At 62.3% G+C, this 24,044-nt stretch overlaps 5 protein-coding genes and 1 long non-coding RNA gene across 6 annotated transcripts in view; 2 read left to right on the top strand and 4 right to left on the bottom strand.

The window, feature by feature from the left end:
* The window catches only part of KMT2A (lysine methyltransferase 2A), a 45,715-nt gene extending 43,839 nt beyond the window's left edge, over positions 1-1,876 (bottom strand). Inside the window, exon 1 of the mRNA XM_075442513.1 lies at positions 1,529-1,876. Within this exon, the coding sequence (XP_075298628.1) occupies positions 1,529-1,876 (348 nt within the window). The remainder of the gene's footprint in view (positions 1-1,528) is intronic.
* Positions 1,877-2,348: 472 nt separating this feature from the next.
* Positions 2,349-4,732, top strand: LOC142364055 (uncharacterized). Its single transcript, XR_012766118.1, has 3 exons — positions 2,349-2,468; positions 3,043-3,210; positions 4,553-4,732. It is a non-coding gene; the product is annotated as an uncharacterized LOC142364055 (long non-coding RNA).
* A 45-nt stretch (positions 4,733-4,777) lies between these two features.
* ATP5MG (ATP synthase membrane subunit g) lies at positions 4,778-6,483 on the bottom strand. The gene is made up of 3 exons (XM_075442386.1): positions 6,367-6,483; positions 6,097-6,257; positions 4,778-4,964 (listed from the first exon to the last, which is right to left on the bottom strand). The coding sequence occupies exons 1-3, from the start codon at positions 6,428-6,430 to the stop codon at positions 4,866-4,868; spliced, it is 324 nt and encodes a 107-aa protein (XP_075298501.1). The 5' UTR covers positions 6,431-6,483; the 3' UTR covers positions 4,778-4,865.
* Positions 6,484-6,710: 227 nt separating this feature from the next.
* On the bottom strand, positions 6,711-18,738 carry UBE4A (ubiquitination factor E4A). The gene is made up of 19 exons (XM_075442292.1): positions 18,440-18,738; positions 18,196-18,372; positions 17,844-17,956; positions 17,012-17,164; positions 16,723-16,882; positions 16,320-16,522; positions 15,914-16,105; positions 14,672-15,005; positions 14,314-14,440; positions 12,930-13,237; positions 11,929-12,061; positions 10,688-10,875; positions 10,157-10,257; positions 9,928-10,041; positions 8,878-9,052; positions 8,553-8,733; positions 7,959-8,106; positions 7,561-7,718; positions 6,711-7,364 (listed from the first exon to the last, which is right to left on the bottom strand). Exons 1-19 carry the CDS (start codon positions 18,579-18,581, stop codon positions 7,226-7,228), a joined length of 3,246 nt encoding a protein of 1,081 aa, XP_075298407.1. The 5' UTR covers positions 18,582-18,738; the 3' UTR covers positions 6,711-7,225.
* Positions 18,545-24,044, top strand: part of PAFAH1B2 (platelet activating factor acetylhydrolase 1b catalytic subunit 2) — a 640,582-nt gene continuing 635,082 nt past the window's right edge. The window contains exon 1 of the mRNA XM_075442294.1: positions 18,545-18,554. The gene's annotated coding sequence lies outside the window, so the exon portion shown is untranslated. The remainder of the gene's footprint in view (positions 18,555-24,044) is intronic.
* LOC104338108 (G protein-activated inward rectifier potassium channel 4-like) lies at positions 22,019-24,015 on the bottom strand. The gene is made up of 3 exons (XM_075442277.1): positions 23,848-24,015; positions 22,556-23,741; positions 22,019-22,368 (listed from the first exon to the last, which is right to left on the bottom strand). The coding sequence occupies exons 1-3, from the start codon at positions 24,013-24,015 to the stop codon at positions 22,019-22,021; spliced, it is 1,704 nt and encodes a 567-aa protein (XP_075298392.1).

Genomic DNA, 24,044 nt, shown 5'->3' on the forward strand with positions numbered 1-24,044 from the left:
CTTTAAGACAACTGAAATAATAAAAAAAAAACCACTCCAATGTCATCCTAGAAAAAAAAAGAAAAGAAACACAGCAACTCGCCTCCCCCCACATAAAAACCTCCTGTGTTGTTAATTCTGTGGTCAGGCTGGTTAGCCAGATTTCAGTCATTTCTGCCACTGAACCGGCGCCCGTGAGATATTAACTTCTTTCAAGCAGACCCGGTAAATTCCATTGAACCCAGTCTATCGCAAACAGAAAAATGTACAAATACCCTAACCCACAGCCTGGAAGATACCGGTATTAAATAACGGGGATGCTGGCGGCCAGTCCGAGTCACAACCCCAAGTGACAGAGTAACCGGTGAGGTTAAACGCGCCTCCACCGCCAGCTCTGTGCGTGCAAACACGACCCCCTCGCTCCCCGCACCGCAGCCTGCGGGAGCTGGAACTCCGCAGCCCAGGAACTACTCTAGCTCAGCCGCGAGCGACGAGCTCCACTTCACGGCACCCGACGGAAAACACCAAAACCAAGCCGGAAAGACACAAGAAAACTGCCTTTTTCTACATGCTTTAATAAACTCCGATGTCACCAGCGATAGCAAAGCAAAGCAACTGCTCTTTAAGCGGGCAAAATACGGACAAAGCTACGCTCGCCCGCTCCGCACTGACAACCTGCCTGCAGAAGAGGAGACAGAACCAGCCCTTCAGAAAAAATAAAGCATCCCTGCTAGAAAGAACCCAGGGAATTCTCTCGCGGGCGCACGGACGCAGCTAACAAGTGATGCGAAAGGAGGGCCGCGGGAAAGGAAGGCTGCAGCCTGTAGTAAGCAACACACCCCCATCATGTCTTCCCCGCGCTGTCAGTGGGTGGGCTGCTGTCAGACTCCCGCTCTGGCTGCCTCGGAGAGGCTTTAAAAAAAAAAAAAGAAAAATGAAGGCAGGAAGAAGAGCAACTGAAAAAAAAAAAAAGAATCAGAGCAAGCGGGTGCTGCGGGTGCCCGCGAACCGCGCTCAGCCCCGAGCCCCGCTGCCCCGGGCCCGGCGGGGAGGGGCGGGGAGGGGCGCGGCACGCACCGGGCCCCGCAGCAGGAGCCTCCCCTTCCCCCGCAGAAGGACGCGTTACCCCGCGGAGCATCCCCGCAGCGCGGCGGAACGCGGGCCCGGCCCCGCGGGGAGAGCCGCCGCCCCCCGGCGCCCCGCACCTCCCGGCGCCGAGGCCGCGGCGGGAGCAGGATAATGGAGACGGGGGGGGGGGGGCACACCGGCGGCGAGTCGCGTGCGCGGGGAGGGGCGGCGCGGGGGCGGGGGGCGGCCGGCACCCCCCACCCCCCCCATCCCCCCCGCGGGCGGGAGGCGGCGGGGCGCGCCCTTTGTGCGGAGCGCGGGCCCCGCGGGCGCGGTAGGTGTGTCCGGGCAGGGGCCGTGCGGGCAGGGGGGTGTGCCGCCCGCCGGGGCGGAGCGGGGATGCTGCGGGCCGGGACCCGCGGGCCGCGCCGCGCCCCCCCCCCCCTTTCCTCCTTCCCCCCCGCCCGCCGCCCCTCCTCACCTCTCCGCTGCCCGCCTCGGCGCCGCAGGCCGCGCGGAACCGCCGCAGGTTGATGCCGATGGCGGCCGAGACCTGGAGCGCCGCGTCGAAGCCGGGTCCCACCCCGGCCGCGGGGCCCCCGGAGCCGCCGGAGCCCGGCGCTGCCCCGCCTCCCCCGCTTCCCGCCGCCCCGCCGGAGCACGGGCCGCCGCGCTCCCCCTCGCCCGCCGCCCCCGCCGCCGCCGCCGGCTCGGCGGCTCGCAGGCTCCGCACGGCCGGCACCCGCAGCCGGGACCCCCCCAGCCCCCGGCGGCCCCAGCCGCTGCTGCCGGGCCGGGCTGGGAAGCGCCACCGACCGCTGTGCGCCATCTTTACTGTGAGGCGACGAGCCAGAGAGCGGGGCCGGGCCGCGCCCCGCGCCCTGGATAGCGCTTCGCCAGCCCGCAGAGGCCCTGCATAACGGCGGGCGCTATGCAGGTTGCGGGGCCCCGCCATCCCGCCGCCCGGGCGCCTGCGTAAGCCATGCGCGCCGGGTGCCGGCCCTGCATAACGCCGGGCGATATGCAGGGCCCCGGGCCCGAGCCCCCAGGGCGGCCCGCCGCCCTGGATAGCGCAGCCTTCCGCCGCCGCCGTCCCCGATAACTCGGAGGACCGTGCAGGCGCGGGGCCCCGCGCAGGCGGGCCCCAGAACCTGGCTGTCACATAACCGGCCCGCCAGCAGCCCGCATAACCGCGGCGGCGATGCCGAGCGGGCGCGCGAGCCGCCGGCGCCCGGGACCGCGCATAGGGCATAGCGCCGGCCCCCTCCACCGCGCCGGGCCGTACGCGGGCGCCCCGCGGCCATGGCGGGCCCGGCCCGCGGGGACCGCCCCGCAGGGCCCCTCCGGCCGCAGCCGCCCTGCTCCCGAGAGCCCGGGGCGGGGCGAGGACCGGGCTGAGGGGGTTGGACGCAGCCGCCCAGGTAGGTGCGAAGGGGCGGCCTGAGGTGAGGGGACGGCGCCATCCCGCCCTCCCCCTCCGCGCCCCCCGCTTGCCTTGCGGGCCGGGCCGGCGGCCCGCCCGGTGCCGTCTCCGGGGCGAAGGTAACGGCGGCGGCAGGAGGCCGGCTGCTCCCCCCGGGCCCCGGCGTCACGCCGCGGGCTCGCCTCCATCTTGTACGGCACGGCGGGAGCGGGGGTACCGTCCAGCAAGGGCCCGCCGCGATCCCCGGGAACGGCACCGCTGCGGAGACAGGGGCAGCGGCTGTGGAACCCCTCTGCCGGGGCAGCGGAGAGGCCCCGCTCCCTTCAGAGGGCAGCGGCTGCAGGGAGAGAGGAGCTGAGGGGGAAGGAAAGGCCACCAGTCCTCACAGAGCCAGCCAAGGACATTAAAGGGGGCAGAAGAGCTGCTGGAGCGCAGCTGCGCTCACAGATGCTGCTTACCGCTTATTTCACACTTGTGCTGCAGGGGTTCTGCCCTGGGAGCAGGGCTAGGGTGGCTTCTCACAGGGACTTCCAGGGAGGAAGATTAAAATTCCACGGTTTCTGTCTCTCTAGGGAACAGGAAAGGGACCCGAGCGGTTCAGAGCTCTCCCACCCTTTGCTATTCCAGTTTAAACCTCCAAACGCAGCGCATTTGACAGCCCCAGCCTCCCAGCGCTGGTCTGCGAGCTGCAGCACCGGGCCCACTAGTGAGCATCCACCCCGAGAGAGCAGTACGGCCAGGTAGGAATAAATCACATGGGGCAGCCACACTTTTGGGTGAGAGCAGGCAGGCTTGCTCTCAGGGAGGTTCTTTTGGGTCCAGAAACCTTCTGGAAATGAAGATCACACTTCAAATCCCATGTGTGACATCCCTGTCTGGCTCTCATTATGGAATAGGTGCTGCAGACCCCCACCACGGGGCCTGATGGGCTCCCCTCAGGGGTGTGTACCTGCTGGGCCACGGGCTGGTGAAGAGGGGAGCACAGAGCTCCCCGGGAGCAGCCGTTTTCAGGGCCATCGTTCAGCCTCGCCTGCACCCACCACTCAGCCAGGGCGTTTGGCTGCAGCCCTGGTTAAATGTGCTGGTGCCCTGTGAAAGAAACGACAAGGTTTCCTGGGCAGCAGAGGAAGCAAGAGGAGCAGCCGGCAATTCCCAGGAATACAGGGGCTTCTCCAGGACAGCGGCTGCTTGGCCGTGCCGGGCGGAGCTGGCTGTCTCCTGGGCAGCTGGGTGGGGAGCTGTAGGTGCAGGACAGCATGGCTGGGCAGGGGGCTGGAAACCCTGGGCCTGTCACTGCTCGCATCGCAGACTCACCTGGGGAAGCTGGCAAGTTTTTAGCCTCGGTGGGCTCCCCATCTGTTGCATGGAGGTGACAGGTGTCTTGGTCAGAGGTTGTTGCGTGGTCAGGAACCCTTCTTTTTAACCAAAAAATAAAAGCTTTCCACCGATGACCTTCTGATCTCTGAATAGGAAGCGTGTGAGCTCACCTGCGCTACCTGTCAGGAGTCCAAGGGGCTTCTTGCCGGGATAAAGCGTTGAGCAGGTCAGCTCCGCTGCAGGGAAAAGAGAAATCGCCGTGCTACTGGCGCAGCCACCCTGGAGACCTTGGGGTCACTGGGGGCGGCCAAGCTGGGGGGCTGTGGGTTCACCGGGGAGCTGAGCACAGGGCCCCAAGGAGCAAAGGGGCAGCTGATATGACAGCAGGATCAGCAAGAAGCAACACTGACTGAGGACCACCTTTTAAGACAATAAAAACAGTTAAGCCCTATCCCAACAGGACTGCCGGCTTCAGAGAAGTCCTTCTACAAATTATTTTCTGGACACGTGTTGGAGGGTGGGCGATCTCACCAGGTTTTTGCATGCACCTTCAGAAAGCTGGCTGAAAATGGCAGCTGACACCTCCAGCCAGCGGCGAGCTAACACGACACGTACATTGAAGGTCTGCTTACCTTCACAGGCTTCCACTCACCCAGCCTCACCCCAAACCAGCAAAACCGTGTGGAATAGTGCTGCATACCCTACGACACAAGCCATGGCAGATACCTTTCCACAGCACACATAAAATACTGGCGTTTCTTTCAGGTTCCACTGGGGCACTCACAGCTTCCCCAGTGCTGCAGCGGAGGCACAGCGGTTGTCCAGAGGCTGCAGACAGGTGTGATAATGAACAGCGGTGACGCCCGGCCAGCTCTAGCACTGTCTCAGGGCACTGGCAGCTGCCTCACCGAGAAGCCACCTCCACCACCGGCAGCCCAGCCAGGTCAGGGCCAGGCTCGCGTCCCAGCTGCCACAAACCACCACAACAGCTCGACATCAGCTCCTGGCTTTATTGTCACAGACCCCGTTACACACTCGGGACCACGGCACCGCGGCCGGTGTCACTGAGGATCAGTCTTCAGACGTTGTACCCGATCAGGCCGCCCTTGCCTATGATTTCCCCGATGTAAAACCACATCAGCACCTCTGTGGCCACCAGACCGTTCCTCAGCGCTTCCTGAAAGAAAAAAAAGCCACCGGTTAGATCGCTGGCTCCTGCCACGGCTCCCTTCCTCGCCCCTGTAATCAAGCTCCATGAATGGCCAGCAAAGCAGTCAGCCAGTTCACAAAGCAACAGGCTGGGTGAAAAAACTAAAGCGCACGGGACTGTTGATCGTGTTTCAGCCACCCCTCAACGCACCACGCCAAGGTGGTTCTAACGCGTTCAATACAGCGTCGGTTACCAGCCCTTTCAAAAGACTGTTTCTTAAACCATCTGTGTGGAGACAGTTGACTTCACAGCCGACCGATGACACAGCTGTTCGGGGGGGCTGGGCTAAATCGGCCGCCTGCCGACCCTCTTCTCCCCGGGACCGCTGACAACAGGGCCTGAGGAGCACGAGCGCAGCCTTGTCCAGCCGGGGAGCAGGAAAGGCGAAGCTGGTACGGCGAAACGCCTCCAGCTCTAGTTCCTGAGCTCCAGGTCTCCTGGGCAGCAGGTCCGTTGCTTCTTGTGGCACAAGTGGAGCATTTCCAGCTAGTGTGCCGGCAGCCGAGTCAGGTCTCGGAAGATGCTGTGCCGAATACCGGCAGGTCATAGGCTACAACTGGCAGGACCTGAGGAGGCTGCAGAACTCGCCTGTCCTCAGCTTATCCAGAAGAAACGGATCCATTATTGTAATTTTCTGGAAGGTTGGCCCCAAACCAAACGCATCTTTGGAGGGTCAGGGCAGCAGCAGCCCGGGTGACAGCGACCCACAGCCGCATGCATTGATCCCTGTGGGGATGAGGCTTGCCGCCAGCGCGTTCGCAGGGAGTGCTACGGGCTGGCTGCACGGAGGAGGAGGAGGAGGAAGGCAGGCAGCCCGACCGGGGCTCTCTGTGGGGAGCAGAGAAACCTCAGGAAAAAATCGGAGCGCAGAGGGAACGCGAGAGCCCTGGGGACCTGGGAGAAGCCGAGGGAAGGCCGTCACACACCGGGCTGCAGCGGCGCCGGGACAAGGCACCGGGGGCAGGGGACGAGGCAGTCACGGCGAGCGGCCCGGCGGGGATGCTCCGGGGCGGCGGCCCGCTGGCTCGCACCCCCCGGGCTCTGCCCGCCCAGCCCCCCGGCTCTCCGCACCCCGAGACAGAACCCCCCGCCGCCGTACCTTGACGGTGAGCTGCCCCAGGCGGCCGGCCTGGAAGCTCCTGACCATGGCCTTCATGCTGTCGATGGCGCGGGGGATCTCAGCGGGGCTCGGCGGGGCCAGCTCCACCCTGGCGTAGTACCAGAACGTGGCCAAGCGCGGCTTCGAGTACGCCACGGCGGCTGCCGGGAGAGGGAAAGGCGTTTGCCGAGCGCCGGGCGGCTGCCCGCGGGGCCTCCCCGGGCCCGCCCCGCCCCGCTCCCCGCTCCCCGCCGCCCCGTCCCCGCTCACCGCCGAGGAGCTGCGGCCCGCGGGCGGCCAGGCGCTGCGCCAGCTTCTGCGCGGCCTGCGCCATGCTGCCGCCGCCCAGCAATGTCACCCCGCCGCCGCCGCAGGACGCCGCCGCCGCAGGACCCGGCCGCCGCGGCTGCCCACGCGCCGCCTGCCGCCGCCCGCCCGGCGCCCGCCGGGGCAGCCCGCAGCGAGGACCCCGGGCCGCCTGCGCGAGGCGGGGCCGGGCGCGCCGCCGGAGGAGCCGCGGGTTCGAGACCCGAGAGGAGCGGGCTCAGGGGCGACGGGCCCACCCGCGCCCACGCAAAGAGGCGTTCCCGCGACTCCCGGAGCTCCACGCCGGCTGTCAGATCACCTCTATATTTAATTTCCACCGCCCCTCGGCTCCCGAAGACCGCCTGGAAGAGAAACGCCGCTGCTCCACGAGCAGCACCACCGTCCCCAGCCCGGGAGTGGCTGCGGAGGCACCGCTTGCACGTTAAACCGAGAGCTTAAACAAGGCGGGAACCAACGGGAGCAGAACAGAGGGAGATTTTTGGCGTCGCTGGAGAAGAACGTGGCTGACACAGAGAACAAGTAACAGAGGGCCGGGGCGCGGGGCCAGGCAAGAAGGGCTGTGGTCTTCTCTCGAGGCAGAGGCTCGAAGCTGCAGTGTGCTGGAAAGGCTTAGTACTAAAGAACAGGCCACGGAAGGAACAGACAGAAAGAGGGATGGAGGGGAAGGTCCTAGCAGAGACTCCGGAGCCGGTGGCAGCGCACTCAACATGGCCTGCACAGACGCTCCAGAGCCGCAGCTGCCACCCCTGCAAGGCATTGATCTCGCCAGTGATTGTAGGCCTAGGGATGAGATCCCGGTTTTTCAGTTCAGCGTCTCCTCCAGCTCCTCCTTCTGCTTCTTCCTCTCCGCAAGCCACCGCTGGATCTTCTCTTTAAGCTCTGTGTTTGGTCTGATCTGGTCCATGGTGAGGGGGCTCCGGTTGAAAGGATCCGTCTGATCACTGAAAGACAAAGCATCGAGGAGATTATTTGGACAGTTCGAGCACTAGGAGAAAAATAAAACCGAGGAAGATAGGCCAGGAAGAGCGGCACGATCTTTCTGCTGTTACGAAAAGCAGACACGCCGAGACCAGCTGTCACTGGACAAGCGAAACAGGTCCCCAGCAAGGGTCCAGGCAGGAGGGCAGGACCTCGTACCTGAGGAGGTGCCGGGCTATGGTCGACCGGTCCACGGTGACACGGGAGGAAGGCAGTATCACAGGGTCCGACATCAGAGTGCTCATGATCGGATCCAGGAACTCGTCGCAGGCGTCTGCGTACGTCTCCTCCTCCTGCTGCTGGCGGTCTGCAAGAGACTGGGGGGACACGCTGCTTTAGAGACCCGGTCTTCCCGTTCCTCCAGAACCAGGCTCCTAACGTGCCGCTAAAGGCGCATACAGGCTTGCGCTGGCAGAGAGCCCCCCTGGCTGCCCCACCCGCATGCCTCAGAGATAGCCCTGCTCCCAGAAATCCAGCTCCAGTGACACGCAGACGGAAAAGGACGCCAGAAACCAGCTCCGCCTTTTTTTTGCGCTTAAATTCCCTCCGGATCTCACCTTGATCCTCTCAGCCAGGTTACCAAAAGACACTATCATGTTGCCGGGCTTGTTGATTTTCTTCAGAACTCGAACGGTTTGGGCAAAGAGCGTTGGCGAGTAGGAGCGGCCGTCCTTGGGCACCGTGGCACAGAAGTTTTCTTCGTCCCTGGACCACAGGGCAAAAGAGAGCAAAGGTTTAACAATCCACGTTTCACTGGGCTGCACAACACAGTCCCCGCAGCAGCTGCGTTACCACAACAAAGAACTCAAAGCTAGAGGAAAGCTCGACCACAACTAAGCTTTTCTCCCAGGTCCTCTCCAGAGTGACCCACAGCACTAACGTAGCCGTGACGGTACTTAACTTCTGTCCCTGCTGGCTGAGCTGCAGCTGACTTTCCTGGGTAATTTAAATTGAGATTGTTACAGAAGAGCGCAGCAGGCTTCTGAAGGGCCCGCCCAGGAGCACAGTCAGCACACGGAGCAATTCCGTTAGTGTCATTCCCAGAGGGGAGGCTCCCACCCTGCGATGCAGGGGGCCACGGGGCCCTGCCAGCCAGGATACCCCGAGATGGCTCCCCCCACCCCGCACGCCAGCTCCCCCTTGCCGCCTACCCCAGGTTTAGGTAGATGGTGCAGATGTCGGACACGAGCTGCTGCGGCTTGAAGTCAAACTCGCTGAAATCCTTGACTTTCAGAGCTCCCATTTTAGGCCCAACCAGGTGCTGCAGAAAGTAGTTGAGCATGGAGATGATGCGCTCGGCCAGGAAAGGGTGCACAAACAGGGACTTAATTTCTGGAACAGAAACAAGCAGTTCTCTGAGCTCCACAGCAATCCCACCCCACTCCGACCACCCTGAAGCCGAGCTCCCGCCTGCCCGCTCCCAGGCAGGGCCCCTCCCCAGGTCCCGGTGCGCAGGAGGGGCTCTCCTCTCCCTACCTGAGGTCAGGAAGGCCAGAGTGCCGATGGTTTCGTTGGACATGATGTTGTGGAAGCGTGCCAGCTGACCAAACATCTGCAGGCTCGACTCCTTCTCGCGGCGAGCCTCCTGCGACAGGCTGTCCCACTCGCCACGGTCCTTCTCGATCTGCTGAACTTTAATCTTACTGAGGTACTGCGAAGACACGGCAGGGAAGCGCGTGGGCAAACGGGCAACCGGTAAACAGGCAAAGGTGGCTGACCCAGAGCTGTTCTGCACTGCTCCGGGCCAACAGAGGCTGATTTGGGAGGCGAAAGGTACAACACTGTGCTTGAAAAGGCCTCTCACTACCCTCAGCGTTTCACAAAACACATCTGTTCAGACAGCAAACTGTAGAAAGTCCGTAAGCATTCAAAACCAGACGGGCGATATCCACATCACCCGCCTCACCTGCCAGCCTCCCGACAACCAGCTCTACGGCCGGTAAAAGCTCCCCAGAAAAGTCCCTTCTAGCAGCCACGGGCAGCTCTGGAAGGTGCGGTGAGACAGTCACACACACCAGGGACGCGCGTTCGCCTGGCACTCGCCTCGTAAACCCAGGGGAGAGCTGCCTGGAGACAAGAGGCCTTTGTTAGGACAAAACACCCGCGGAAAGGCCACAGGGACTTGGTAATCAAACAGCACAGGCGTTGTTTAAAGCCCGGCTGTGCCCAGATTAGCGACAGGCAGGTTTCCTCGACACTCCCCGAGCACTCTTCGTGCTGGATCTGAAAAAACCCCTTCTGCTCCTCTTTGCTGCGACCTGCCTCCTGAGACTGAAGGGAGGGAGGAATGCCCCGCGTGCAGCGTCCCAGACCCCACCGTCCTTCTGCCTTCACCCCCTCCTCCAGGGCCCTGGCCACCCCAGCAGGGAACCCCTTCCTGCAAGTATCCACCGCGCAGATTTGTCAGGAGACCAGAGCGAGCCGACACCGTTCTGGGGACAGAAGGTCACTGTCGCACCCGGCCACCTTCAGGGGAGCGAGAACTGTGGCCTACGCGATGCAGAGAGCACGCGCGCTCAGCCCTACCTGTATGGCTTCATCCAATAGGAAAATGGCATCGTTCATGAGCAAATTAAGGAAGCGCAAAAAGAGAGGGGGGTTCATGGCCTCCAGGTTCTCCGAGGCGTAATCAGCCAGAGCCTGCAAGGAATGAGAGAACGACTGAAGCTCTGACACAGCCCCAACGCAGGGCACAGACCCACGTGCCCTGCAGAGAGCTGCACACGCACGCTTACACGCGCGCCTCTCGCCTCACCTTTATGCTCTGCCGGTACGCATCCGTGCCCCACATGTACCTCAGGATGGGATACATGGGACGGCGGTAGTTAAACTTCTGCTCAAACTGGTGCGGGTCACCTAGACATAAGTAAAAGCAAGAGCACGTCACGCGGGTGGTGGGCACAGGCAGGGGCTGCTAATTTCGTTTCACAGTTTGTTTGAAATGAAAACCCTGCTCCTGCGCAGATCAGTGAAATCTCATCACCGATGTCAGAGCAGTACAACCGACCCTGAAGAGGAAGAGGACGGGGGAGGACCCCGCTATAAGCGCTGGCTGAGCTGAAAGGCTGGAGCTCCGGAGGTTAGCCTTTCTCGACACACAGTTCTGCACAAGGCAGGAGTTTGGGAAGACCCACGCTTTGCTGGGATGCCGCCCACCTAACAACGCTGAGCAGCTTAACAAAGCGCAAATGGATTCACTTGGCTTCACCCATGTACTTCAAACCCTGGAGATGTTCCCCCTGCAGACGGTACAGAAGGAAGACAACCTTTCCCCTTACGCACTTACCGGTAAACTCGATATCCACAAAGACTTTGATGAGTGCCTCGGCAAGATGGGCAGCATTTTGGTAAGAGCAGAACACTCGCTTGCGATGAAACACGCTGGAGACGAGCGGGTTCTGGGCCTGATCTAAGTGAGGCATCACAGCTTCCAACACTTCTGCCAGCTTGGCTCGCAGGTGAGGATTCTTCATCCTGCAAGAGAAAACAACAAAGCAAACTCAGGATGGCACGAGGGCCAGGGTGCGGGGACCGAGCTGCTCAGGGAACGCTCCAGGAGCCGCGCCCATCCATGCAGGAGCACCTAGTTGTGGCAGACCATCTGTAAAACTAACGCTGGTGTCCAGCGGCTCCCTCTCGATACCAGAGCCAGGGGCAAAGGCACACAACTCAAGGCCCGCAGTTAGATCTCGCAGTTAGAGGCGAGAGGGTGTGGGAACAGCAAAGCCATTGCTTCCCTCCCTCCCCAGCAGTGCACGCTGATCGCAGCCCACGCTTGCTTGTCAGCTGCAGCTCCTGAGCAGACCTGACTTGTCCTGGCTGTCTACCTGTCGCCCGGTGACCCGCTTCCTATCTATCCCACGAGTCCGTGCGCTCTGCCTGCTGAGACTGCTGTCCAGTACGTGCAGATCACTGAGGCGAGGGGCGACTCTCCTCTGCCGCAGGCGTGGGGCAGGAGCCCAACCACCTGCCCGAGGTCACGCCACAGGGCGCAGCCAGGGAAGAACGGCAGCCTCTGTCTCCGGGCCAGCCCAGAGACAGCCAGCGCTGCCTACCATGTGCAATCTGCCCCCGCGAGTTTGCTGTATTTACACAGGCAAGCACGAACAAACGAACCGCAGAAACGTAGCATGTGCAGCAATGTCTCATCGGGAAGATCGATGCAACTACTCAATTTCCTTCAGTGCTCAAGCAGCCTTCATAGAGACACCCCAAACAGATCAATCCCGACAGCTTCCCGTAACAACTACCAGAATGCCTCCAGCTGACGGGGCTCCCGTGTAATACGACCAAACGAGTATTTCGACACCAAATCCCATTTGTGCCTCGCACAAAGCCCACACCCCTCAGGCAGGGCCCCGTTCGCTGTGCCTCCTGTGGGCAGAATTCAGCTTTTCCAGTGAGATCACCCTGCTCACGGCTGCAGAAGCCAAACCTCGAGTCACCCCTGACAGTTTCCGACTCCTTGCTCCCCTCTGTGTGCTCTGCAGATAAGCACGCGGTGCTCACACCTGGGGCTGTACGTACCTCTCCACATCACCCATGAAAACAGTAACGAAGTGAAGGACATGCTCCAGAGAATCAGCCGATGTCTCCAAGATGTCATCAGCAAAACGCCGCAGGAAAATGAAGAAGTCGCCCAGATTATCGGCAAAGAATTCTGCAGACAGAGATTGCACACGAGTTCCTCCTCGGGCAGCTCATTTTGCCCTTTTTTAGCCTCCCACATGCTCTCCCCTCATCGCCCCGATTCCGATTAAACTTTTGGGAAGTAACTAGCTGCTGTGTCAGAACACCGTGGTCGTGAAGGATGCCCGGCCTGATGGAGTTAGGAAGGCACAGCACTCACTTCACCTCCCTCAGAAGTCAGGTCGCTCATGGGGTGAAACTCAGCAGCAGTCTGATCTCACTCATTGTTACACAAAAAAGCTCAAGGGAAGAGAACCTCTACACAACAGAAACCACCAGGAGGATTTTACGTATAGGGAGAACAGTAAATCAAGATGGTATCTGGCGAAACTTTGCAAGTTGGCCGGGAGTGGGATCTTCAAAAGGTCAGCAGCATCAATACCCTAAGTATGCCCTCCCTCAAAGAGCCCCAGATTTTCAAGCAACCCTCGTCCGAGAGAATATTCTGCGCAAAAAAAGATGCCACCAGTTGTAGCACTGCGTCCTGCCCTGGACAGAGAAGTGCCTCCTCGGACAGCTCTCCCAGCGCTCAACCAGACAGGACCAGGATTAGCCCATAAGGTGAACTCGGAGGCCCCAGCTTCCTCGGGAGCTTCCGACTTCACGGCTGACGTTTTGAAGCTGTGGCTGACCTTCCCTACACTTCCTTACATGCTCTGTAACCCGTCTTTTCAAAGGCAGAACGCCCTTTAAACATCTCAGTGAGGAGGAAATGCTACGAACACCTTCAAGAATCAGGCTGCATATGTGTAACTACTCTAAGGGCAGTGCTACACGAGCAGCTCTAGACTCGGAGGGTTAACTGCGGCGGGCAGACCCAGCGGGACGAGCAGCTTCACCTGGCACATAGGCCAACGCGCTGTTCTCCACCTCTGGCAGCGGGAAGGTCAGCTCCAGCGGCTCCGTCCCGCGGTTTCCCACGGCCAGCTGCACCAGCAGCACCGCCATGGACACCTGCAGATTCAGGCAGTTCTGCAGCATCTGCGGCTCCGTCATCGCCGTCTTGGTGGAGAGATAGATGGTCATCAGGCGCTCGAACTGCTCCCTGAGGCTGTCAGCAGCAGGGCTGGAGCTCTGCTGAGCTTCTCGCCACGCTACTTGCAGGCGGTGAAGACTTTGGTTTATCTTTACCATCTGGTCGTGCAACCTACCCGGAAAACAAGGCAAGGAGGAGGTGAGAAGAGACGTACGTACGTTCAGCGCAGAGCGCCTAAGCGATACACAAGCTAGCACGTGCTTTTATCCTTCTCAGACTGTCTCCTGCAGACAATCTGCCTGGGGGGCCAGTGCCAGAAAGCCTTTGGAGAAACTCAGGCCAGGGCCTGGGAGGACACCAGACCTGCCGAGGAACGGCAGCGGTCTGCAGAGCAGTCTGGTAAAGCCCTCTGCAGGGGCACGGACAACGAGCCGGCGCAGCTGGGAACCCCGTTCAGTCGGCGAGGTCAGGGAACCAGCAAGGCCGAGAGATGCCTGCAAGGTGACGTGCTTGGTTTCCCGGCAACAAGCCACTTGCATAACTTTTTTGTCAATTTCTATATTTAGGGAATAAACGAGAAGAGGACGGTGCTTGGATCAGCGGTGACCTCACAGTATCCAGGCAACGATTTGCAGAGAGAAGCTGAGAAAAATAGTGCATTGCGGTGTCCAGAAAATCCTTTCCTGGAAACGGACAGCTACCTCTCATTTCTGCTTTGCACACCAGTTGGGGCAGTTTGGAGGGCTCGCAGCGGGCGGGCGCTCTGCGGCCAGGATGCCTTCTAGTAGAGAAGTGAGCCGCCAGCAGTCCGTCCCCCCGAGGAGAGGGGGGAACCGAGCAACCCATGGCCACCCAGCACTTGGCTGTTACGTTTCTATGAATAACGTGGAGCCCACAAGACTGTTAACATTGACTGTGAGCAACGGTGAACAAAGTTTCTTTCTGAAATCAGTCAGCCCAAGGCTCAAACGTCAGTCGAAACACAGGGCAAAAGGCGCCCGGCAGCACAACTGGCCTACTCTGCGTTCTGAGTGTTTGCTAAAAATCTGTGGCCGTATGCAGGTGGAAAACAGCGCTGGGGGCAATGCAGAAGCTACAGCTTGAGCTTTCACGCCACTTCCATCACATACGATTTAAGGCTAGACACACAGAGCCCCCCGGAAGCTCGCGTGCCGCAGCAGCGCGCTGAACACCCTGGGAGAGGTGAAGGCCGTAAGGACAGACCGGTGCGGCCGCAGAGCGGTTACCTGTGAAATCCCAGGTACAGGGTGTACTGCGTGAGGACCAGGTTTTCCGTCACCAGGTTGTAGCTGTTCACAAACTCCGGCTCTTGCTCGCTCAGAGCAGGTATCAAGCACGTTTCTTTTTCCAAACCTGGAATGAGAAGCGTCTCTGCGTCAAGTCCCGCCCAGCAGCGCTGGTGAGGAGAGGGCTCGAGAGGGCCCCTGCTGAAGACACAAAACGACTGCTGGCGATGCTGGGCTCCTCCCTAGCCGCTCCTTTAACTCTCTCAAGTGCGCACACTGAGCGGGCACTACTGGGAGCGGTAAGGAGTCGAGGAGATCCCCTCTCTCACTCCCTTGCTCCCCTGAGGTTTGGGCATACCTTTCATATGTACATTCTTACTCCTCCTCTCCTCTTCGTTCAGCTCCTTCAGGGCACAGTAGGTGGGGTTGAAGGTTAGCAGCCTCGGAGATTTTGGTTTGCAGAAGGGCTGGCACAGCTTCAGGAGGGCAGCTCCCAGGTTGAGGAAGAAGGCATCTGAGGCGTACATCTGGAAGAAGATCTCCGGCATCTGGTTGGCCCAAATTTTGGTGCGGCCTGCGTTCGCGTGGAGGCAGTTTCCCAGCCAGGAGAGAATCCTGTGCTTCGTCTCTGGAGACAACTGCAACAGGTTCTTCAGCATCTGGTAGATCTTCTCATGGAACTGGGCCATGAACTGTTACGGGGAACAGAAGGCGGTTGCAGGAGTCATCGGCAGGATCGCTCTTCCGCCTCTCCCGCCATTAACCCTCCCAGAGCTCCCCCGGCTCCAGACCGTGTCCTGCTCTTCGAGGGCAGGGCTTTCAGAGAAAATCACAGCTAGGATGCCTCTGCTAATCACCCGTCAGACAGACGCGTTACAGGCAGGTCAAATTCTGAGGCTGGCAGCAAAGAATTATTAGGGACATCCTCAAAAGCACAGTTGAGAATGAGTTGTTTCCGTGGGGAGCAAGCCCAAGATTCTCTCTGCGTTTTTGGCAGCAACAAAGACCCTGAAAGAACGCGTGACCGGGAGAGCCCCTCTCCATGACCGTTTCTGCACCCGAGGTTACTCCTGCATTTCTGTCCCGCGTTCCGACGCTTCACTCCTTACGTACTGAAACGCTCCTAGCACCGTTCCTCCGAGGAAGCTGTTTGCTTCCATAATGAGAAAGAACGTTGCCTGTCGCCTCCTCCGTTGGGGAGTCAATTAGCATTTTAATTACAGGACAGGTACTGAAAACTATTTCCCAGTGATTACAACCCCTAAGGTAGATTACCTTCACGTAGCACCTCAAGTTACAGTGCTGCTATCTGTTCCACAAGTACCACCCTACCCTTTTCCCACAGCTCAGGCCACCGCTTTGATCGAACACGACTTGCTCGACACAAAGACTTGGGTTACGGCAACCCGAGGAAGCGGGCGAAACTGTCAGCGTGTTACAGCTGGAGAATCCAAAGCAGTTCTGAGACTTGCTGGGTCGCAAGCCGGATTATGAAAGGCCCAGCAGCGGGACTCCAGCCCCGATGTCAAGTCTTTAACCCTCAGCCAACGAGAGGCCACTAAGGCACACGGGGAAGCGGTGCTGCCACGCTTCAGCCCACCTGATGGATGTTGGATTCCTGTACTTTGATCTCTTGCGGGCTGGATCGGGATGGATTCAGAAAATAGCCGTGGTTCTCCACCACGCCAGGGGTCTTTAACAAGCAGGAGATGTTTAAAATAGCGCCCAGCAAAGTCTTCTGGTACATCTGTCCGTTGCTGGGATCCTTGGGCTGGATGTAGCCTGCAAAAACCTAGGGAACACAGAGGGACACGGTGACAGTTGCAGAAAATCCCAGTAGGAAACAAAGCCACGCTTACGGGTTTGGGACAGGCTACCGGAAAGGAGGAGAGGGGTAAGCGTACAGGCACAAGGCGGTCTTACGCCATACCACTGGTTCAGCCCCAGCGGGTCAGGTCCTACGAACGCACCCTGCGAGGAGCTCTCGCTCAGGCCGAGGCACGCACCTTCGCTATGTCCTTCTGCTTCGTGAAGTAGAGGAGCACATCGAGGTACGTGTACAGCAGGATCTGGCAGAGGTCCAGGTCCCTGATTCTGCCCAGGAGGATATCAAACACCGGAACCATCACCTCCCCGAACGTCCGCACCTCTTCATCCATCGTTAAGGCTTCTATGACCTCCTCGAGAAACTCGGTCACGTCTTCAAAGTCTAGCAGGGGAAGCAAGGCTGTTACTCGCGACACTCCGAGAGGCCAGACCTCGGCTCCACGACCCAAGCGCGGCCCTCCCTTTCGGCAGTGCGGGGAGCCAAAGCTTCACCCCGGCCCATGATGCTCTTCCCGCCGGCTCCAGGGCAAAGGGCAGCCTCGCGGCACTACGCCAGCAGCGCGACCCAGCAGCCGGACTTACGCGCCCCTCTCAGCGCCTCCAGCATCAGGTCCACCAGCTGCTCGTACACGTTCTGGTTGACGTAAATCTCTGGCGTGAGGAAGACAGTGCGCGTGTTTGATACAGTCAGGTTCCGGCAGCGCACGGCGAAGGGCAGAAGGTTCTCTGGCACCTTGGTTATCTGCGCAAGGAGGGCGAGACAGAGTTGGGCCCCGGCATCTGCTTCTAGCCAGCAAAACCTCAGCTCGGTCAGCTCGGACCAGAGAGCTGGGTGACAAAGCCGCCTTCTTCCCGAGAAGCCCCGGCGCACCTCTTCTCTCGCCCTCTGGAAACAGGCATAGAGGTAGCGCAGAATCTGCCTCTCCCCCGCGTCCCGGTCGGCAGAGAGGTTCTGCGTGCTGGCAGAGGTCATGTAGATCAGGTGGTTGCCAGGCTCTGGCAGCAGCAGGCGGGTGAACAGGGCCTAGGCGCCGGCAAAGAGAAACGGAAGGTGAAACGGCCCCAGCAGAGAGACAGTCCCGCTGGAAAAAGCAGCCCCGTGCCACCACAGGCGAAGCTGTTTCTGCTCAGAAGAGCCCTCTCTGTCCCTCGTCCAGTAACAGAGCAGTAGGCAGAGAACCCTCAGGCCTGCTCCTCGGCTGAGCAAATTCTCCAGTCCCCTCTAAGAGCAACAGCGGCCTTTACAGAAGCTATTTTCACTGAAAAACCTACTAGGTAGGAGCGATGCAGACAAAGACGAGCATGTGCACAAACGCTAATGGCAAAGTTTTGCTTGGTGGCACAAGACACAGCGCGCTGCCCCGCTGCCGGCGGCACTCGCCTCCTGCAACCGCACGCAAGCCGTCTTCCCTCCCATCCATCCAGGCCGGTTCGCTGCCCTCCCCGCCCGCAGCCGACCCGCACGGCACCCAACTCCGGCCGCCTCCGGGAGGAGGGAACAGAAGCAGCAAAACTGAAGCCTTTCCCAGCCTCCTACCCCAAAACCCTGTGGCTGTTTCCAGCAAAGCCACAACCGGCAGCTCCGTGCTAGGCTCTGGCACGCAGACCGCAGCCAGGACGTGTCACATGTGCGTTGCGAGGAAACAAACTACACTGCCGTCGCCAAAGCAAGCCGAACGCCCGAGGCCGGCAGCCCGCCTTACCTGCTCGACGTTGTCCATGTCCAGCCAGTCCTGGTCGTCCAGGTCCGCAGCCATTTCCTCCAGGTAGACGCAGCGCGCCGGGATCCCGTTCCCGCTCTTCATGCTGGGGTCGCCTGAGAAGGACGCGGAGCGATTTGTTTCACCCCAGCAAGCAGAGAACGTGGCGGCAGGCTGCGAAACCCGCGAGCAGGGCCCCGCCGGCCACGAGCTGCTGCACCGAGGCACGCTCCCCCTCGGCTCTCCCTCCCGGTTCTGGGGGGTCTGGCAAGCTCTGCCCGGCGCGACGGAGCGCGCCCGGCCCGTGAGGCCCCCCGTCCGCCCCCGGCACGGCCGGAGGGCTCCCAGCGCTCACTGTTGTCCAGGGTGATGAGGAAGATCCTCTGGATCATGTGGTTGATGTTGAGCTGCTCGCACAGCTCCCGCTGCGAGCGGAAGGAGCGGCTGATCTCGGCCACCGAGTAGTCGCAGTCGTCCAGGCTCTCGGAGACGCTGTTGTCAGAGTCATCCTGGCTGACCGACGCCTCCTCGCCTGCAAAACAGAGCGCTCAGCGCCGGGCGAGGGGGGGGCCGGGCCGTCGGGGCCGCGCCGCGCCCACCTCGCAGCTGCCGCTGCTGCTGCTGCTTCTGCACGGCGGCGAAGTGCCGCGCGTCGGCGACCGAGCCGAAGAGGGCGGCGAAGGGGTTGCCGGAGAGGCTGCCGCCGCCGCCGCCGTTGTTGTTGTTCTCCTGATCGGTCATCGCCGCGCCATGCGGGGGCGGCCGCCGGCGGGGCCCGGGCGCGATGCGCTCCCCCAGCCGCCGCGGGCCCGGCCCGCCCGCTGTGAGGCCACCGGCCGGTGCCGAGGCCCGCTCCGCGCTCACCGGGCCCGCTCCCCGCCGGGCAGCACCGCGGGTCAGCCGTCGCGCCGCTAATGACGTCACGTCCGACGCCGGAAGTCGGGCGGCCGGGAAGGCGGGCGCTTTTGAAGAGCGGCGCGGCGGGCGGCAGCGGCCCCTGGCGGCGCGGAGGAGCGCCCGCTCTGGCGCGGCCCCGGGGGGGCGGGGACACGGGGGGGGGGGGGGGGGGGGGGCACACACGGGTGGGGAAGGGGGGGCGGGCACGGAGAGGGGGGCGCGGCACCGGGCCCCTCTGCGCTCCGCTTGATCACCGGGCCGGCGCGCGGCATGCAAATGAGCTGAGCGGCACGCAAAGTGCGCGACCGGCATGCAAATCGACTGATTAATATGCAAATTAATGCATGACTCATTTGCATACACAAACACCTGTTTTGCTGTTGCATAAAGATAGGAAAACACGCATAAATTTAAAATTCAATTTTTTTTTTTTTTTTTTTGCTGTGCGTTAAAATTTTTGGGGAGGGGTTTGGGGAAAGCAGCTACAAAGGGGTATATACAGATGTATAAACACACACACACACACACAGACACACACAGACACACAGACACTCTCTCACGTGTGTGAGCTGGTGCAGCATCCTGCCCCACACATTGGCCCCGGGGGGGGGGGTGTCCCTAATTGCAGCCCCGGCAGCAGGGCCGGCCTGAGGGGCTCGGGAGGGGGTTTGAGGAAGACCATGGAGGGGATCTGTGCCCCCCCCCGAGCCACCATTGCAGGCTGCCTTGGACTGTGGCAGCAGGGATGTGGGGCTGCTTTGGGGGGGGGTGGGTGCACACAACATGGCGGGGGCCAACACATGGGTCGCGTGGGGGGGGGGGGGGGGCTGTATCTCATAGGAGCATGGAGTCACAGGATGGGCTGGGCTGGAAGAGACCCTACGGACCACTCAGCCCCCCCCCCCCCCCCCCCCCGCAGTGGGCAGGGACCACTTCCCCCAGCCCAGGGTGCTCTGAGCCTGTCCAGCCTGGCCTTGAGCCCGGCCGGGGAGGGGGGGGCAGCTTCAGCCTCCCCAGGGCCTCACCACCCCCATCATAAAGAAGTCTGTCCCTATGTCTGACCCGAAGCGCCCCGTTTTCAGCTTGAGGCCGTCACCCTTCGTCCCACCACCCCACACTCGTACCCAAACCCCTCTCCAGCTCTCTCGCAGCCCCGCTGGGCACCAGTGGCTGCTCCCAGCTCTCCCGCAGCCTCCCCTTCCCCGGGCTGAGCAGCCCCAGCTTTCCAAGGATTGGACTGGATGACCCACAGAGGTCCCTTCCAACCCCTACCATTCTGTGATCCGAGCCTGTCCTCACGGCGTGGTGGGTGACCGCGGCGTCGCACAAGCGTGTGCAGGGCTAACGGGAGGCGTTGGCGAGACCAGCTGATGCCGCAGCCTCTGGCCAGCAGCCCCCGTCCTCCGGGTCCAGGTGTGGCTGGGAGAAGTGTGTGGGCTAATCAAGGTGTTTTCATACAGTCTGGAGCCAACAGAAGGGTGATATAGACTGCCCTTAAACGAACTCTCCTCATTATAACGCTAAAACCGCACCCCTTGGGTTGGAGCCCCCGTCCCGAGCAGACACCCTCACCTCCTGCGTGTGCTGAGCTAATTAACCCGGAGCGAGATGGTGGTGTCGGGCGGAAGGTTGGCCTCGGTGACCTTAGAGGTCTTCTCCAACCTACGATTCTGTGAGACGGGACCCAGTCACTGGGTGGAAGGGACGCTTGCAGCAGCGGGCACACACACGCGGGGGGCTGCGAGCGGGCACGCTGGCTCTGTGCTGTCCCCCCCCCACCCGGCTCTGCGCAGGCGTGACACGGACCGGGGTCTCACTCCGCGGGCGCCGGGTGACGAACGCCATTGGGAGATGGCAGTGGCAGAGGGGGCAGCCCTCGGGTTGCGGCCGTGGCCTCCTCTGCCCCCTCCAGCGGGTTGGGGTCTGCCATGTGCCCTGTGCTGAGGGCTCTGGTGCCGGACGAGGGGCTCGGGGACACATCACATACCTATGCAAACACACACATATATAAACCCCCGTGTATTTACACACTGCTCCGTTGCCCTCTCCTCAGAAGAAAATGGGGAGTGTGGGGATACCCCCAGGTCCAGTCCAGGCAGGGCGGTGAGGAGGGACGAGGGTGTGTTGTCCCAGAAAATGGGGGCTTGTGTGCCCGGAGTGCAGCGCGCCGACACACTCAGAGCAGAGGTGTTTCACTGCGCGGACACGGGCGTCCGTCCCAAGGCAGCCCCCGCTCCACAAACCGCCCGCGGTCCGTACCTATCACATTACCATGCTCAGCTCCCTCAGCCGTGTGCATGACTGTCCCACTAAATGGTGGGCTGGGGGCCGTTAAATGGAGGCTGGGGGGTGCCTGGGGGGGGGGGGTGGCTGGTGGCGGTCTCCCCCACCCCAGTGACCTCCCCCCTCGCTCCCCGTTCCCGTGGCAATCGGTCTCAGCAGCCCGCCGCAGCTCGTTAGCTGTCCTCACGATGCGTCGCTCCCCGGCTCAGACGCACACATCCTTCTAACGAAGCAGCCGCACGCGACCCCAACCCTGCTGCTCGCTTTCTGGCAAGGATTGCCACGCTGACCAGGGTCGGGCTTCACAAAGCCGGGGGGGTCGCGGTCACCATGGCACATTTTGGTTCCCCTCGGGGTTCCTCAGCAGCCGGTGGTGACGCCATCCCAGGCACACCCCAAACCTGTGAGCGCCGTAATTACATTAATTGATTTCTGGTGCGCCGTGTCCCAGCCTCTCGCTGCGGGCGGCACCAGCCTGGTACCCTTTTCTGTGATGGGGGGGGCCCGGAGCCACACGTGGGGCAGCAGCCCCCTCCGGAATGGGACATGTGGAGGGACCGGGGGGTCCTGGGGGTCCCAAGGGGGCTGCACCCCACCACTATAAATGCCCTGCTCGCCAGGACCGGGGTCTGCTATCGGCGGGGGTGAAGGCAGGGGGGGTGCAGCAGCGCTTCCCCCCCCAGCCCGGGCTTCTGCCTCCCGCCCAGCAGCCAGACCCCCCCAGCCCCTTACAGGGGTCCAGGCGGCCCCTCTCAAGCATTTACAAGCAGAACACCCACTGCTGGTTTAGTTGTGTGATATGTTTTTAATTAACAGACTTTAATCACTTGTTGCGTTCTTGTCACAAAAGAACAACTTTCCAGAATAACACCCGGGGGGGGTGGGGGGGGTGGGGGGGGGCGAGGGCCGAGGGGCTCACAGGTGGGCTATGGCACTGTCAGCGGGGGACCCTCAGCCGGGCATGGCCGGGCATCCCCTCCCACGACCCCCCGAGGGGCTCAGGCTGCAGCCCCCCACTCCAGGAGCTCGTCCCGGCTGCCCTCGGCCGCGCTGCCCGAGATGCCGGGTCCGCCGCGAGCCCCCTCGCCGGGCCCGGTGCCCGCCGGGGCGCGGGGCTGCGGGCGGTGGTCCCAGCAGAGGCTGAGCGCGGCGTGCTCCCGCCGCTCCAGCTCCCGCAGCTCCTGCAGCTCCTTGGCGCTGGCAGCCGGCGTCTGCACCTCGAAGGTCATCTCGAAGCGGCTGTAGTCCACGCGGAAGGCGCCCTTCTCCAGGGACATGCAGGGCTCGAAGCGGTACCCCCAGAGGATCTCGTCCTCCGTGTACGAGGTGCGGGCTTGGCACGTCATTCCTGCGGCGAGACAGCGGCTGAGCCGCAGTGCCGGTGGGCAGAGCGCCGGGGCGACGCAACGAACCGCCCACTGCCTGACGAGGGGCCGCGGAGGAGCCGCGTTTGGCCCCAGGGCTGGGCTCGCCCGGCGTCTCCGGGACCCCCGGGGAGCCACCCGTCCCCACCCCGCCCCGCCCGGGTCACTCGCCTGTGGCTTCCACGATGCCCTCGAGGATGATGATGATCTCGAACTGCTCCCGGCGCAGCGACTCGGCCGACAGGTCCCAGAAGGGGCTGCGGCGGTTGATGACGTGGCAGATGATCTGGGGCTCCACCAGGAACAGGCGGTCCTCGCCGGTGTCGTAGCCCAGGTTCAGCTCCGACTGCTCCAGCGGGATGAACTCGCCCTCGGCCGTCTGCCGGGACTTGATCAGCTTGGCCCGGATCTTGGCGTCCACCATGTGGCTTTCCCGCAGGTCCCCCACGCGGAACATCAGGCAGAGCTTCTCGTCCCGGCGGGAGACGACGCAGTTCTTGCTGAAGATGAGGGTCTGGGCACGCTTCTTGGGCCGGGAGATCTTGACGAACATGCAGCCCACCATCAGCGCGTCGATCATGGAGCCGACGATGGACTGCGCCATCAGCAGGATGACGCCCTCGGCGCAGTTGGCCGTCACCATCCGGGAGCCGTAGCCGATGGTCCGCTGGCTTTCCACCGAGAAGAGCAAGGCGGAGACGAAGCCATCCACGTTCTCGATGCACGCCCGCCACTCGGGGTCACCCCGGTGCCCGACATCGCCCCGAGCCCAGGCGTCGAAGAAGTAGACGGTGCCGAAGACCACCCAGGTGACGATGTAGCACATCATGAAGACGAAGAGGAACCAGCGGTACTTGAGGTCCACGATGGTGGTGAAGATGTCCGAGAGGAACCGCTTCTTCTCCTGGATGTTGCCCAGGTTCACCTGGCACTTGCCCACCTTGGTCACGTAGCGCTGCCGCTGCCGCTTGCTGGCCTGGACCACGGGGCCGTCCTCCTCCAGCAGCTTGCGGCGCCGGCCCTGCAGCCCCTCTGGGGCAGGCGCGGCGGCGGCACGGTCGGGGGTCTCGCCGCGCGCCGAGCTGGCGATGCCGGGCACCGTCAGCGCGTGCAGCGGGTACCAGCGGGTGCCCGTCTCCCGCGGCGCAGCCGAAGGACACTGGGACGGCTCGCTGGGACGATGCCGGGCGGCCGCGCCGCTGCGACTCGGCGGCGGGGACGGCTCGCCGGGGACGGTGCCGCCGCGGCGAGGCGGGGACGGGTAATTTGGCACCACGGAGCTTCTCTTGGCCACACCGGCACCGGCGTGCTGCCAGCCATCCTCCGCCAGAGCCCCAGGGACGGCCGGGAGTTCGGGCTGCGGGGCAGAAAGGAGCCCGTCGGTGAGAAACCGCCTGGGACAGCCACGACCGTCCGGTGGCATCCCGTCCGCGGGACGCCCGAGAGCCCGGCGCGAGCCGTACCTTCTGGGGGAAAGTGCCGTAGCGGCTGGTGTCGGTGGGCGGCCGGGGCAGGTAGGCCAGCATGTGCTTGGCGGTGGGGGTCTGCGCCGGGGGGATGGAGTTGCTGCGGCCGCGGGGCTCCTCGGGAACCAGCCGGCCGCCGCCATTGCGGGCGCAGGGGAGCGCCATGGCCGGCCAGGGCGCGGGCTCAGCCCCGG

The sequence above is a fragment of the Opisthocomus hoazin genome, chromosome 24, assembly GCF_030867145.1.
Source record: "Opisthocomus hoazin isolate bOpiHoa1 chromosome 24, bOpiHoa1.hap1, whole genome shotgun sequence".
NCBI lineage: Eukaryota > Metazoa > Chordata > Aves > Opisthocomiformes > Opisthocomidae > Opisthocomus > Opisthocomus hoazin.

Coding starts and splice junctions, on each gene's coding strand:
- ATP5MG (XM_075442386.1), bottom strand. CDS start 6,430: ATGGCGCAGGCCGCGCAGAAGCTGGCGCAGCGCCTGGCCGCCCGCGGG. Junction 6,258..6,366: donor CGGGCCGCAGCTCCTCGGCG/GTGAGCGGGGAC, acceptor CTCTCCCGGCAG/CCGCCGTGGCGTACTCGAAG. Junction 4,965..6,096: donor TGGGGCAGCTCACCGTCAAG/GTACGGCGGCGG, acceptor TTTTTCTTTCAG/GAAGCGCTGAGGAACGGTCT.
- UBE4A (XM_075442292.1), bottom strand. CDS start 18,581: ATGACCGATCAGGAGAACAACAACAACGGCGGCGGCGGCGGCAGCCTC. Junction 16,883..17,011: donor TCCAGAGGGCGAGAGAAGAG/GTGCGCCGGGGC, acceptor CTCCTTGCGCAG/ATAACCAAGGTGCCAGAGAA. Junction 16,106..16,319: donor AGCAGAAGGACATAGCGAAG/GTGCGTGCCTCG, acceptor TGTGTTCCCTAG/GTTTTTGCAGGCTACATCCA.
- LOC104338108 (XM_075442277.1), bottom strand. CDS start 24,015: ATGGCGCTCCCCTGCGCCCGCAATGGCGGCGGCCGGCTGGTTCCCGAG. Junction 23,742..23,847: donor ACGGCACTTTCCCCCAGAAG/GTACGGCTCGCG, acceptor TCTGCCCCGCAG/CCCGAACTCCCGGCCGTCCC. Junction 22,369..22,555: donor GGGCATCGTGGAAGCCACAG/GCGAGTGACCCG, acceptor GTCTCGCCGCAG/GAATGACGTGCCAAGCCCGC.